The sequence below is a fragment of the Rhincodon typus genome, chromosome 4, assembly GCF_021869965.1.
Source record: "Rhincodon typus isolate 14 chromosome 4, sRhiTyp1.1, whole genome shotgun sequence".
Classification (NCBI taxonomy): domain Eukaryota; kingdom Metazoa; phylum Chordata; class Chondrichthyes; order Orectolobiformes; family Rhincodontidae; genus Rhincodon; species Rhincodon typus.
In genome coordinates this window covers 32,201,032-32,215,343 of record NC_063335.1, presented here as the reverse complement: position 1 = coordinate 32,215,343, position 14,312 = coordinate 32,201,032, and the positions used below count along the sequence as shown (strand labels likewise).

The window sequence follows — 14,312 nt, the reverse complement described above, 5'->3', positions numbered from 1 at the left end:
ATCCCTCTTCTATCCGCCTCCCACTCTCTCCCTATTTATTTCAAAACCCCCTTCCCCTCCCCCTTTTCTGATGAAGGGTCTAGGCCCGAAACGTCAGCCTCTCTGCTCCTATGATGCTGCTTGGCCTGCTGTGTTCATCCAGCCCTGCACCTTGTTGTCTCGGATTCTCCAGCATCTGCAGTTCCTACTATCTCTGAGTTTATCCAACCTCTTTTCATACTTAAAAGCCTCCAGACCAGGCAACATCCTGGTAAACCTTCTCTGCACCCTCTCCAAAGCATCCACGTCCTTCAGATGGTGCAATGACAACTGCATGCAATATTCCAAATGTGGCCTGACTGAAGTTTTGTACAACTGTAACATAACTTGCCAATTTTATATTCGATGCTCCCATCAATGAAGGCCAGTCTGCTGTATGCTTTCTTGACGACCTTATCCACCTGTGTTGCCACTTTCAGGGATTTGTGGAACTTTATGCACAGATCCATCTGCATGTCAATGCACCCAGGGGTTCTGCCATTTAATGTATAATTCACACCTGAATTTGATCTTCCAAAATGCATCACCTTGCATTTGTCTGGATTAAATTTCATCTATCTCTCTGCCCATAGCTGCAATCTACATCCTGCTGTAACCTTTTACAATCCTCCTCACTATTTGCAACTCCACCAATTTTAGTGTCATCAAGAAACTCACTAGTCAGGTCAACTCCAATTTCCTCCAGATAGTCATAGGGATATACAGCATGGAAAAAGACCCTTCAGTCCAACTCGTCCATGCCGACCAGATATCCTACATAAATCTAGTCCCATTTGCCAGCATTTGGCCCATATCCCTCTAAACCCTTCCTATTCATGTACCCATCTGGACACTTTTTAAATGTTGTAGCCTCCGCTACTTTGTCTGGCAGCTCGTTCCATACATGCACCATTCTCTGTTATGAAAATGTTGCCCCTCAGGTCCCTTTTAAATTTTTCTGCTCTCAGCTTAAACCTATGCCCTCTAGTTTTGAACTCCCCACCCTGGGGAAAAGACCTTGTTTATTTACCCTATCCATGCCCCTCATGATTTCATAAACCTCTCATTTATAAATAATACAACACCATATGAATCCCTTGATCCCTCTGACCTTACACACTTTCGAACCATACCATTGAGTCTATACTGCCTGTCCCCATCCATTCTGCCAGAATGCAACACCTGCAATTGTCTGCCCAATCTACTAACAGACGCCCGCATGCATTGGTATCATCCGCACTGTCTGCCATACTTCTAAGGTTAAGCTTTTCAAATGAATAATGGATTAGACTAAGAACATTTAGACAAGTTAATGCAGATGGATAAGGATTGAAACTACATTTCATGAAGTTTGGTTAAATTTTTCAACATAAGAATGAGGAGCAGGGGTAGGCCATTCAGCCCCTCAAGTCTGCTCCGCCATTTAATACAATCATGACTGATCTCATATCGGCCTCAACTCCACTTTCCTGCCCGTTCTCCGTAACTTTTGAACTCATTACTAATTAAATATCTATCTCCTCCTTAAAACTTCTCTATGCCCCAATTTGGTGGTGTGAATTCCACAGATTCATGACCCTTTGAGAGAAGTAATTTCTCCTCGTGTCTGTTTTAAATCTGCTACACCTTACTCTAAACTAATGACCTCTCATGCTCAATTGCCCCACGAGGAAACATCCTATGTCTACACTGTCAATCCCCTTTAGCATCTCACATACCTCAATTAGATGTCCTCACATTCTTCTCAACTCCAAAGAGTACAGCAAAATGTACTGTTTTTATTAAAATGTAGACACTACGTCTTATCCATTAAACTACATGGCAAACAAAGTCACTGAAGTCCCATTAAGGCGGGGGGGGAAAAAAACAAAAGAACTGCAGATCCTGGAAATCTGAAACAAAAACAAATTGCTGGAAAATCTCACTGGGCCTGGCAGTATCTGTGGAAAGAAATCAGAGCTAATGTTTCAGGTCCAGTTCTGAAGGGTCACTGGACACAAACATTAACTCTGAATTCTCGCCACAGGTGCTACCAGATCTGCTCATACTTTCCCAGCAATTTCTGTTCCCATTAAAGGTAATCGGAAAAAACAGTTAAAGGAGAGAATTTTTAATTATTAATGATGTGGAGGTGCTTGTGTTGGACTGTGGTGGACAAAGTCAGAAGTCACACAACACCAGGTTATAGTGCAACAGATTTATTTGAAATTTCAGTACTGAAGTTGTTATATCTGAATGCACGCAGTATAAGAAAGAAGGTAAATGGGCTTGTGGCACAGATCAAAATTGGCAGATATGACGTGGTGGGCATCAGAGACATGGATGCAAGGGGATCAGGATTGGGAGCTGAATATCCAAGAATATACATCATATCGAAAAGATAGGCAGGTGGGCAGGGGGAGTGGGGTTGCCTTATTAGTAAGAAATGAAATTAAATCAATAGGAAAAAAAGAAAGTAGGGTCAGATGGTGTAGAATCTGTGTGGGTAGAGTTAGGGAACCGCAAAGGTTAAAAAAAACCATAGTTGGAATTATGTTCAGGCCTCCAAACAGTAGTCAGGAGCTGTGGCGCAAGACACACCAGGAGATAGAGAGGGAGAAGATAAAATCAGAGGTAATGGTATTACAACTGAATAAAGGCAACTACAGAAGTACGAGGAAGGAGCTGGGCAGAATTGACTGGAAGAGGAGCCTAGCAGGAAAGACAGTGGAACAGCAATGGCAGGAGTTTCTGGGAGTAATTCAAGAGACGCAGCAAAAATTCATCCCTAGGAAAAAGAAGCATTGCACAGTGACGATGAGGCAACCATGGCTGACGAGGGAAGTCAGGGATAGCATAAAAGCATAAGAGAAAGCATATAATACAGCAAAGGGCAGTGGGAAACCAGAGAATTGGGAAACTTACAAAGACCAACAGAGGGCACATAGAAAAAAAAGAGGGAGAAAATTAAATAGGAGGGTAAGCTAGCCAGTAATATAAAGGAGGAAGGGCAAACAAGAGGCAAAAGTGAACATTGGACCGCTGGAAAATGACGCTGGAGAGGGAGTAGTGGGGAACAAGGAAATGGCTGAGGAACTGAATAATTACTTTGCATCAGTCTTCACAGTAGAAGACACAAGTAATATCCCAAAAATTCAAGAATGTCAGGGGGCACAGGTGAGTATGGCAGGCATCACCAAGGAAAGGGTGCTAGTAAAACTGATTGGCCTGAAGGTGGATAAATCACCTGGACCAGAAGGACTATACCACAAAGTTCTTGAGATAGCTGAAGTGGTAGTGGAGGCATCAGTGGTGATCTTTCAGGAATCTCTAGAGTCAGGGAGGGTCCCAGAGGACTGGAAAATCGCTAACATGACACCCCTGTTTAAAAAGGGAATAAGGCAGACGGCTGAAAATTACAGGCCAATTAGCCTAACCTCGGTCATGGATAAGATTTGAGAGTCCATCGTGAAGGATGTGATTTCTGAATACTTGGATGGTATAATAGGGCAAAGTCAGCATGGCTTCATCAAGGGAAGGTCATGCCTGACAAATCTGTTAGAATTCTTTGAGGAAGTAATGAGCAGGTTAGACCAAGGAGAACCAATGGACATTATCTACCTGGACTTCAAGAAGGCTTTTGACAAGGTGCCACACAGGAGGTTGCTGAGTAAGATAAGGGCCCATGGTGTTCGAGCCAAGGTGCTAGCATGGATAGAAGATTGGTAGTCTGGCAGAAAGCAGAGAGTGGGGATAAAAGGGTCTTTTTCAGATGGCAGCTGGTGACTAGTGGTGTTCCACAAGGCTGAGTGTTGGGACCACAACTTTTCACTATATACATTAATTATCTAGATGAAGGAACTGAGGACATTCTGGCAATGTTTGCAGACGATACAAAGATAGGTAGAGGGACAGGTAGTGCTGAGGAGGTGGGGAGGCTGCAGAAGGATTTGGATAGGTTAGGAGATTGGGCAAAGAAGTGGCAGATGGACTACAATGTGGGAAAATGTGAGAACATGCACTTTGGTAAGAAGAATAGTGGTATGGACTATTTGATAAATGGGGAGTAAATTCAGAAGTCTGAAGTGCAAAGAGACTTGGGAGTTCTAGTCCAGGATTCTCTCAAGGTAAACTTGCAGGTTGAGTCAGTAGTTATGAAGGCAAATGCAACTTCAGCATTTATTTTGACAGAACTTGAATATAAAAGCAGGGATGTACTTCTGAGGCTCTCGTCAGGCCACATTTGGAGTATTGTGTGCAGTTTCGGGCCCCATATCTCAGGAAGGATGTACTGGCCCTGGAGCGGGTTCAGAGGAGGTTCACGAGAATGGTCCCAGAAATGAATAGCATAACCCATGAGGAATGTTTGAGGACTCTGGGTCTACACTCGATGGAGTTTAGAAGGATGAGGGGGGATCTAATTGAAACTTACAGAATACCGAATGGCCTCAACAGGGTGGATGTTGGGGAGATGTTTCCATTGGTAGGGGAGACTAGGATCCAAGGGCACAGTCTTAGAGTAAAGGGAAGACCTTTTAGAACGGAGGTAAGGAGAAGTTTTTTAGCCAGAGAGTGGTGAATCTATGGAATTCACTGCCAGAGAAGGCTGTGGAGGCCAGGTCATAAAGTATGTTTAAGACCGAAATAGATAGGTTCTTGATTGTCAACGGGATCAAGGGTTACAGGAGAAAGTGGGAGAATGGGATTAAGAAACTGATCAGCAAACGATTGAATGGCAGAGCAGACTCTATGGGCTGAATGGCCTAACTTCTGCTCCTATGTCTTACAGTCTTGATACAATGGTCTCATCTATTTTTCTAATGTTTGTTCAGTTGTGGAGAGTTTAACTTCATCATAATAAGTGTATGTCAAATTTTAAAAACTTTCAGAAATGTTCATGTGGTTAACTGCAAGCATTGCTTTAGTGTCACTGAAAATACAACTTTCACTATCATAGATACTGCTTTTGCGCTGCTTCCAATAACACTTCAATCCAAGTTTAACAAAGCTTATTTACTACATCTCCCAGAGGAAAATGCATCATGCTGAAAAGGACATTGCAACCGTGTGGGACTAGGCAAGTGGACAAGTTAGATAAACCAGATCATTTTCTTGTCAGAGATAGTAGAAACTGCAGATGATGGAGAATCTGAAATAACAAGGTGTAGAGCTGGATGAACACAGCAGGCCAAGCAGCATCATAGGAACAGGAAGGCTGACGTTTCGGGCCTAGACCCTTCAACAGAAATGGGGGATGGCAAGTGGGTTCTGAAATAAATAGGGTGAGAGGGGGAGGCGGATAGAGGAGAAGATAGGTGGAGAGGAAACAGGCAGGTCAAAGAGGCGGGGATGAAGCCAGTAAAGGTGAGTGTACGTGGGGAGGTAGGGAGAAGATAGGTCAGTCCAGGGAGGACGGACAGGTCAAGGGGGCGGGATGAGGTTAGTAGGTAGGAGATGGGGGTAGGGCTTGAGGTGGGAGGAGGGGATAGGTGAGAGGAAGAACAGGTTAGGGAGGCGGGGACGAGCTGGGCTGGTTTTGGGATGCGGTAGGGAGAGGGGAGATTTTGAAGCTTGTGAAATCCACATTGATACCACTGGGCTGCAGGGTTCCCAAGCGGAATATGAGCTGCTGTTCCTGTAACCTTCGGGTGGCATCGTTGTGGCACTGCAGGAGGCCCAGGATGTACATGTCGTCTGAGGAACGGGAGGGGGAGTTGAAATGGTTCGTGACTGGGAGGTGCAGTTGTTTATTGCGAACCGAGCGTAGGTGTTCTGCAAACCCACAGACTTCGCCGACGCAACTCCGCCCACCGCCTCCACAACCAGCAGCTCCAGAGGAGACAGCAACACTCAGCCCTGCCGGGTCTTCACCATTCCCCCTAAACCTCCTCCTTACTGAGGACGAACGGTCAGTCCTCAGTAAAGGGCTCACCTTTGTCCCCCTCCACCCAAACATCAACGAATACCGGTCACGTTTGGACATTGAGCAGTTTTTCCATCGCCTCCACCTCCATGCTTACTTCTTCAACCGTGAACCTAACCATCCCTCTACTGACCCCTTCTCCCGCCTCCAACACACCACCCCAAGGCTTCCTACCCTCCCTCGACCTCTTCATCTCCAACTGCCGTCGAGACATCGATCGCCTCAACCTCTCCACCCCTCTCACCCACTCCAACTTTTCCCCCGCAGAACGTGCAGCCCTCCACTCCAATCCCAAGCTCATCATAAAACCCGCGGACAAGGGAGGCGCAGTTGTAGTATGGTGCACTGACCTCTACATCACCGAGGCCAGATGCCAACTCTCTGACACCACTTCCTACCGCCCCCTTGATCATGACCCCACCCCCGACCACCAAACCATCATCTCCCAAACCATCCACAACCTCATCACCTCAGGTGACCTCCCACTCACAGCCTCCAACCTCATCGTTCCCCAACCCCGCACCGCCCGCTTCTATCTCCTTCCCAAAATCCACAAACCTGACTGCCCTGGTCGACCCATTGTCTCCGCCTGCTCCTGCCCCACCGAACTTATCTCCAACTATCTGGACTCCATTTTCTCCCCCTTGGTCCAGGAACTCCCTACCTATGTCCGTGACACCACCCACACCCTCCACCTCCTCCAGAACTTCCAATTCCCCAGTCCCCAACACCTCATCTTTACCATGGACGTCCAGTCCCTATACACCTGCATTCCCCATACAGATGGCCTAAAGGCCCTTTGCTTCTTCCTGTCCCGCAGGCCCGACCAGTCCCCCTCCACTGACACCCTCATCCGCTTAGCCGAACTCGTCCTCACCCTCAACAACTTCTCTTTCAATTCCTCCCACTTCCTACAGACAAAGGGGGTGGCCATGGGTACCCGCATGGGCCCAAGCTACGCCTGCCTCTTTGTCGGTTACGTGGAACAATCCCTCTTCCGTACCTACACTGGCCCCAAACCCCACCTCTTCCTCTGTTACATTGATGACTGTATCGGTGCCGCCTCATGCTCCCACGAGGAGCTCGAACAGTTCATCCACTTCACCGACACCTTCCCTCCCAACCTTATGTTCACCTGGACCATCTCTAACACCTCTCTCACCTTCCTGGACCCCTCTGTCTCCATCTCGGGCAACCACCTAGAAACCGATATCCATTTCAAACCCACCGACTCCCACAGCTACCTAGAATACTCCTCCTCCCACCCACCTTCCTGCAAAAATGCCATCCCCTATTCCCAATTCCTTCACCTTCGCCGCATCTGCTCCCAGGATGAGGCATTCCACTCCCGTACATCTCAGATGCCCTCGTTTTTCAAGGACCGCAACAACCCCCCCTCAGTGGTCGAGAACGCCCTCCACCGTGTCTCCCGCATTTCCCGCAACTCATCCCTTACACCCCCTCCCCGCAATAACAACCAAAAAAGAATCCCCCTCGTCCTCATGTACCACCCCACCAACCTCTGGATCCAACGCATCATCCTCCGACACTTCGGCCATCTGCAATCAGACCCCACCACCAAAAACATTTTTCCCTCCCCACCCTTATCTGCTTTCTGGAGGGACCACTCTCTCCGTGACTCCCTTTTCCGCTCCACTCTCCCCTCCAGCCCCACCACACCCGGCACTTTTCCCTGCAACCGCAGGAAGTGCTACACCTGCCCCACACCTCCTCCCTCACCCCCATCCCAAGCCCCAAGAAGACTTTCCAACCATTTCAACTCCCCCTCCCATTCCTCAGACGACATGTCCATCTTGGGCCTCCTGCAGTGCCACAACGATGCCACCCGAAGGTTGCAGGAACAGCAACTCATATTCCGCTTGGGAACCCTGCAGCCCAATGGTATCAATGTGGATTTCACAAGCTTCAAAATCTCCCCTCCCCCTACCGCATCCCAAAACCAGCCCAGCTCGTCCCCGCCTCCCTAACCTGTTCTTCTTCCCACCTATCCCCTCCTCCCACCTCAAGCCCTACCCCCATCTCCTACCTACTAACCTCATCCCGCCCCCTTGACCTGTCCGTCCTCCCTGGACTGACCCATCTCCTCCCTACCTCCCCACCTACACTCACCTTTACTGGCTCCATCCCCGCCTCTTTGACCTGCCTGTTTCCTCTCCACCTATCTTCTCCTCTATCCGCCTCCCCCTCTCTATTTCAGAACCTCCTTCCCATCCCCCATTTCTGATGAAGGGTCTAGGCCCGAAACGTCAGCCTTCCTGCTCGGCCTGCTGTGATACATCCAGCTCTACACCTTGTTATCTCATTTTCTTGTCAATTGTTTTGCTCATGCTTGTATGCAGCATAAAGGTCAATATCTTAAAACGTGAACAGAAAATTACACTTGAAAATTCTACCAACCTTCTCCTATAGGCTCTTCTTCTGCCTCTGGGAGAGGTACTGCATCTGTAAAATAGGAAGAATAAGAATGATTTAGTGTCAGCAGGAAGGGTACTAAAAGCTTAAGGGTCATGCTATATCTTTCTTAATAGAAGCAGATGTAACACAGATCAAAACAAGCAATTTGTGGACTTGTAACAAACAAACGTAATTAGATTGAATAAACATCCACAACATACACAAACTACACATAATTACAAAAGCTTTTATAGCATGAGACAGCATAACCTGTTTTTCCTTTGTGTTGCCATTGCTGGTACCAAACAAGGCTCTTTGGTTTTTGCACATTGTAGCATATGCTGAGCAGATTTCACCAAAAATGATAGCTGGGATAGCGCAGTGGCCTTGATAGGTCAGGACTTGGGGAAAGGCAAGCATAGGGAAAATTAACTTTGAGGAAAAAGAAAACAGCCACGGATTGCACACCAAATTACAACTCAAAGACTCCGACTGTAAAGTGCACAAGACATTGGGTGAAAGAGAATCAATTCTAATATCAAAATAACTTGACAACCAAGCTAACGTGAAGATCTTAGAATCCCTGCAGTGCAGAAACAGCCTATTCAGCTCAACGGGTCCATACTGACCCTCTGGAGAGCATCCCGCCCAGAACCATCCCCTACCCTATCCCTGTAACCCTGCATATCCTATGGCTAACCCACCTAACCTGTACATCCCTGAACATTATGGGCAATATAACATGGCCAATCCACCTAACCTGCACATCTTGGACTGTTGGAGGAAATTGGAGCAGCCAGCGAAAACCCATGCAGCTACAGGGAGAACTTGCAAACTCCACACATGTGGAGATAGTAAGAATTGCAGATGCTGGAGACAACACAGTGTGGAGCTGGAGGAACACAGCAGGCCAGGCAGCATCAGAGGAGCAGGAAAGATGTTGTTTCAGGTCAGGATGGGGAGGGGGAAGGGAGCTGGGAAATAAATAGAGAGGAGGGGAGGGGATGGGGAAAGGTAGATGGGATGGCGATAGATGGATGCAGGTAGGGAGTGGTGGAATTGGTCATTGGGACGGGTGGGGCGGATAGGTGGGAAAGATGATGGTCAGGTTATGTCGGTTCAGGGGAGGCAGGAGGAAAGATGCGTGGGGTTGGGGATAGGTTGGATGCAGGTAGAGGGCAATGGGGATTGGTCAGCGGGAAGGGTAGGGCGGATAAGTGGGAGAGAAGATGGACAGGTTGTGCCAGGTCAAGGAGGCGGGGATGAGAGGGAGGTTTGGACGTGGGATAAGAGCAGGGGTGGGGAGATTTTAAAACTGGTGAATTCTATGTTAAGGCCAGCAGGCTGTAGGCTCCCAAGGCAGAATATGAGGTGTTGCTCCTCCAGTTTGCATGTGGCATCATTGTGGCACTGCAGGAGGCCCAGGATGGACATGTCACCCAGGGAGTGGGAGGGGGAGTTAAAATGGTTGGCAACCGAAGATGTTGTCACTTGTCGTGTACAGAGTGCAGATGCTCTACAAAATGGTCCCGCCGACGTACAGGAGTCTATGTCAGTAGCAACGGATACAGTAGACCAGTTTAGAGGATGTACAGGTGAACCCTTGTCAGAAATGAAAAGCTTGCTTTGGGCCTTGGACGGATCTGAGGGGGGAGGTGTAGGGGCAGGTGTAGCACTTCCTGCGGTTTCAGGGAAAGGTGCTGGACATGGTGGGGTTAGTGGGGGTTGTGGAGCAGACGAGGGAGTCGCAGAGTGAGCGGTCCCTACAAAAGGCAGATGGGGGTGGGGAGGGAAATATCTCTTTGGTTGTAGGGTCGGATTGTAGGTGGCAGAGAACGATATGCTGGATGTGGAGGTTGATGGGGTGGTACGTGAGGACCAGGGGGATTCTGTCTTTATTTTTGGTGGGGGGGGGAGGGTTTGAGGGCAGAAGTGCAGGAAATGCAAGAGATGCAGGTGATGTGGAGTTCAGTTGAGAGAGATATTGAAGTATTCAGGCACACTTCCCACCCCTACAAGTTCAACACAAAGCACACAACTCCCAGAAAGAAAATCTCAGGCACATAAAACTACAAGAGGACAGGACAGAACTGAGGACAGCCAAGTAAGACAAACCTTGGATTTCAGGTTCCACATCCAAGTTCTGAGATCCATAGGCTGTTATAAATAATAAAATTAACATTTTGTTAGTAATGATCACCCTTACACTTCCATATCATGTTAGATTTTGTTTTAATAAAAAGGAAAAAATATGAAAGGTATTCTCAATGCAAACCTAATTGGCTATCTTCATCTGTACTTTGAAGTACGGGAGACACCTCTGGAAAACAAGAAGGGGTCACAGTATAAGACAGCATAGATATAAAATCAAACTATATTCTTCATATAGGATTCATAAAATAGCTGATCCATATTTTTCAACAGCCTATCAGAGATGGAATCACTTTACAAAACTGAACTAAACGTATAAAATCTTCAATATATCTAAGGATGTGTACAAAGATAAACATTTGCAATTCAGCACAGCTAAAAATATTAAATACTGCTGTAAGATTCAAAAGAATACGTGGATGCAAGATTCTTAACAGGTATATCATAAACTACATCATGCAATGGAACAAAAAGAAATTCAGCAGGTTTGGCAGCATCTGTGGGATGAAGGAGGGTTAAAATATTTCAGGTCCGATGACTCTTCATTAGAAGAGATGCTGCCAGACATGCTGAGATTTCCCATATAACATCATGGAATGGGTCACTTTCACTTTTATAGAACTGATTTTATTCATGTAAGAAAGAGCAAGAAATAAAAACAAAATGCTAGAGAAACTCAGCAGGTCAGGCAGCATCTGTGGAGTGGGAAACAAAGTTAACATGGAGTCCAGTGACTTCTCATACTTCTTGGCAGCCTGTTTCATAAGCCAATATTTTGTGGGGGTCAGTTGCATGCAATTTAAATCAAATTTAGAAATTAATGCTGACAATTAACTTTATTTAATGGGCTGCTGTATGAAATAGATTCTGTTTTTGCTCATTTGGGGGGAGGCAATGGCCTCGTGGTGTCATCGCTGGACTGTTAATCCAGAGACCCAGATAATGTTCTGAAGATTCGGGTTCGAATCCCATCATGGCAGATGGTAGAATTTGAATTCAATAAAATATCTGGAATTAAGAATCTAATGGTGACCATCAACCCATTGCCAATTGTCGGAAAAACCCTGGTTCACTAATGTCCTTTAGGGAAGGAAACTGCCATCCTTACCTGGTCTGGCCTACATGTGACTCCAGACCCACAGCAATGTGGGTGACTCTGAACTGCCCTCTGGGCAATAAATGCTACCTTGCCAGTGACACCCTCAACCATTAATAAATAGAGAAAAAAAAATTTGGCTTTCAGACTCAAAACTGGTTACTGATACGAGGGCGCTAGACTGCAGGTCAAACAGTCCTAATCCTGAAATGTGATCAAGTTGGCAATCTGCGCACTAAATGCTAGATGTCTCATAGCGTAGTCAGGAAATAAATGTTTAAAGTTGTAAACAAACCTTGTATGTCTTCAGCTCCTGGAACATATTCTGTTTCTTCAGCTAGCAGGAAACAATTTAAAAACAGTCAAGCTCCCGATTTACAATGGTATTTTCAGTTAATGTTTCTCTTCCAATACTCATCATAGCTGAAAAAGTGATGGGCTTGTTGTTTTTCAAGTAACAAAACATGTTATTGAGCCTGCAATTTCTCATTTAACCATAAGGTGACTATTAGTTTATTTTCTTTGTAGGATCCAGAGGAGGTTTACAAGAATGATCCCAGGGATCAAAAGCTTATTAAATGAGGAGTGGTTGAGGACTTTGGGTTTGTACTCAACGGAGTTTAGAAGGATTACAGGAGATCTGACCGAATTTACAGAATACAGTGAGGCCTGGATAGAGTGAATGTTGACAAGACGCTTCCACTGGTTGGAATGACTAGGACTGAAGGGCATAGCCTCAGAGTGTAGGGACGACCCTTTAGATCTGAGAAGGAAGTTCCTCAGCTGGAGAGTGGTTAAATCTGTGGAATTCATTGCCGCAGAGAGCTGTGGAGGCCAAGTCATTGAGTATATTTAAGACAGAGATAGATAGATCCTTAGTAAAAACCAAAAGAACAGCGGATGCTGTAAATCAGGAACAAAAACAAAGTTGCTGGAACAGCTCAGCAGGTCTGGCAGCATCTGTGGAGGAGAAAACAGAGTTAACGTTTCGGGTCCGGTGATGCTTCCTCAGAACTGATGGTGGCTGGGAAAACGTCAGTTTATATGCAGAAAATAGGGAGGTGGGTGGCGTAGGGAGTAAACGATAGGATAGAGCCCAAAGAGAGAGAAAGACAGTTGGACAAAGGAGTTGCTAACAATCAGGCTGGGAGAGTGAATAGTTGTTAATGGGGACGGTTAGTGACTAACAACAGGGGGGTGTGTAGTGGCAGGCTATGTGGTAACAAGGCCTGGTGTGTGGGGTGGGGGGCTGGGACATGGGAGAGTTTAGGCCCTAAAATTATTGAACTCAATATTGAGTCCGGAGGGCTGTAGGGTGCCCAAGTGGAAAATGAGGTGTTGTTCCTCCAGCTTGCATTGGGCTTCACTTGGAACACTGTAGCAAGCCGGAGACAAAGATGTTGGCCAGGGAGCAAGGTGGTGCATTGAAGTGGCAGACAACAGGTAGTTCAGGGTCTTTTTTGCCAGCAGAACGTAGATGTTCTGCGAAGCGGTTGCCAAGTCTACGCTTCGTTTCCCCAATGTAGAGGAGACCACATTGCGAGCAGCGAATGCAATAGACTAGATTCTTGGAAGTGCAGGTGAAGTGTTGCTTCACCTGAAAGGTATATTTGGGCCCTTGGATAGTGGGGAGGGAGGGGGTAAATGCGCAGGTGTTGCACCTTCGCCGGTTATAGGAGAAGGTGCACTAGGGCTGTGGGGAGGTGTTGGGGGTGAAGGAAGTGTGGATCAGGGTGTCCCGGAGGGAACAGTCCCTGCGGAAGGCGGACAAGGGAGGGGAATGGAATATGTGTCTGGTGGTGGCATCTTGCTGGAGGTGGTGGAAATGCCGTCTGATGTCTGATAGATAGATAGATCCTTGGTTGGTAAGGGGATCAAGGGTTATGGGGAGAAGGCAAGAGAATGCAGCTCAGAAACATATCAGCCACGATCAAATAGCAGAGCAGACTTACTTGGCCAAATGGCCCGATTCTGCTCCTATATTTTATGATGGTCTTGTAGCAGAACTTGTTTTACTTTGCTTACAACCGAAAGATTACATTTGTCTGTCATAGAGCATGAAGAGTGACAAAGCACTTACCATAAAACTCTTCTACTGTATCTTCATGTTCTAGGTCAACTTCTGCTAAAAGTGAATTAAAAGTATATTTTTAAAACTTCCCAATCAACTCCCCCCATTCTTCCTTCAATGTGGATAAGACTTTCGGCAAGGAACATTCTGGCTGTCTTACGAGTGCTTTGCCAAGTAAACATTGTAACTGTTCATTTGACAACAAATTGAACACATTTATATTCAGACACAAGCAGCTGATCGAGATGTTACATTCCTGTCCATCAACAACTTTTATTTAGCTGGGCCTTTAACACAGTGAAGCATCATAGCTACTTCACAGAAGCAAACAAAATTTGACACCGAACTTAAAATAACCAACTGCTTGTCTATTTATACAGTTAGAACTCCAGCTATGAATATCTTCTAAAGTATTGCATCTTGGGACATTAGACGTCAGTAATATAAAAATTAACAACTGACGAAAATGAAGACATCTTTTTGAATCTCCAATGAAAATAAACTGATTGATTAAATGAACAAATCAGAATTAGCTCGGCTCAGTCAGTAATAAGCAACAAGAAAGCCAAGAACAAAATAAACAAAACGTGTACTTTTTGCATGAAGACATCAAAATTGAATAAGCAAGTGGCAGCAAGCATCAATAAAATTTGATCTTC

At 46.1% G+C, this 14,312-nt stretch overlaps 1 protein-coding gene across 1 annotated transcript in view; it reads right to left on the bottom strand.

Moving 5' to 3' along the window:
* unm_hu7910 (un-named hu7910) overlaps positions 1-14,312 on the bottom strand; it is a 220,646-nt gene that overhangs the window by 109,769 nt on the left and 96,565 nt on the right. The window contains exons 15-19 of the mRNA XM_048595703.1: positions 13,663-13,707; positions 11,878-11,919; positions 10,611-10,655; positions 10,451-10,492; positions 8,339-8,383 (exon numbers count right to left, since the gene is read on the bottom strand). Coding sequence (XP_048451660.1) covers positions 8,339-8,383; positions 10,451-10,492; positions 10,611-10,655; positions 11,878-11,919; positions 13,663-13,707 — 219 coding nt within the window. The remainder of the gene's footprint in view (positions 1-8,338; positions 8,384-10,450; positions 10,493-10,610; positions 10,656-11,877; positions 11,920-13,662; positions 13,708-14,312) is intronic.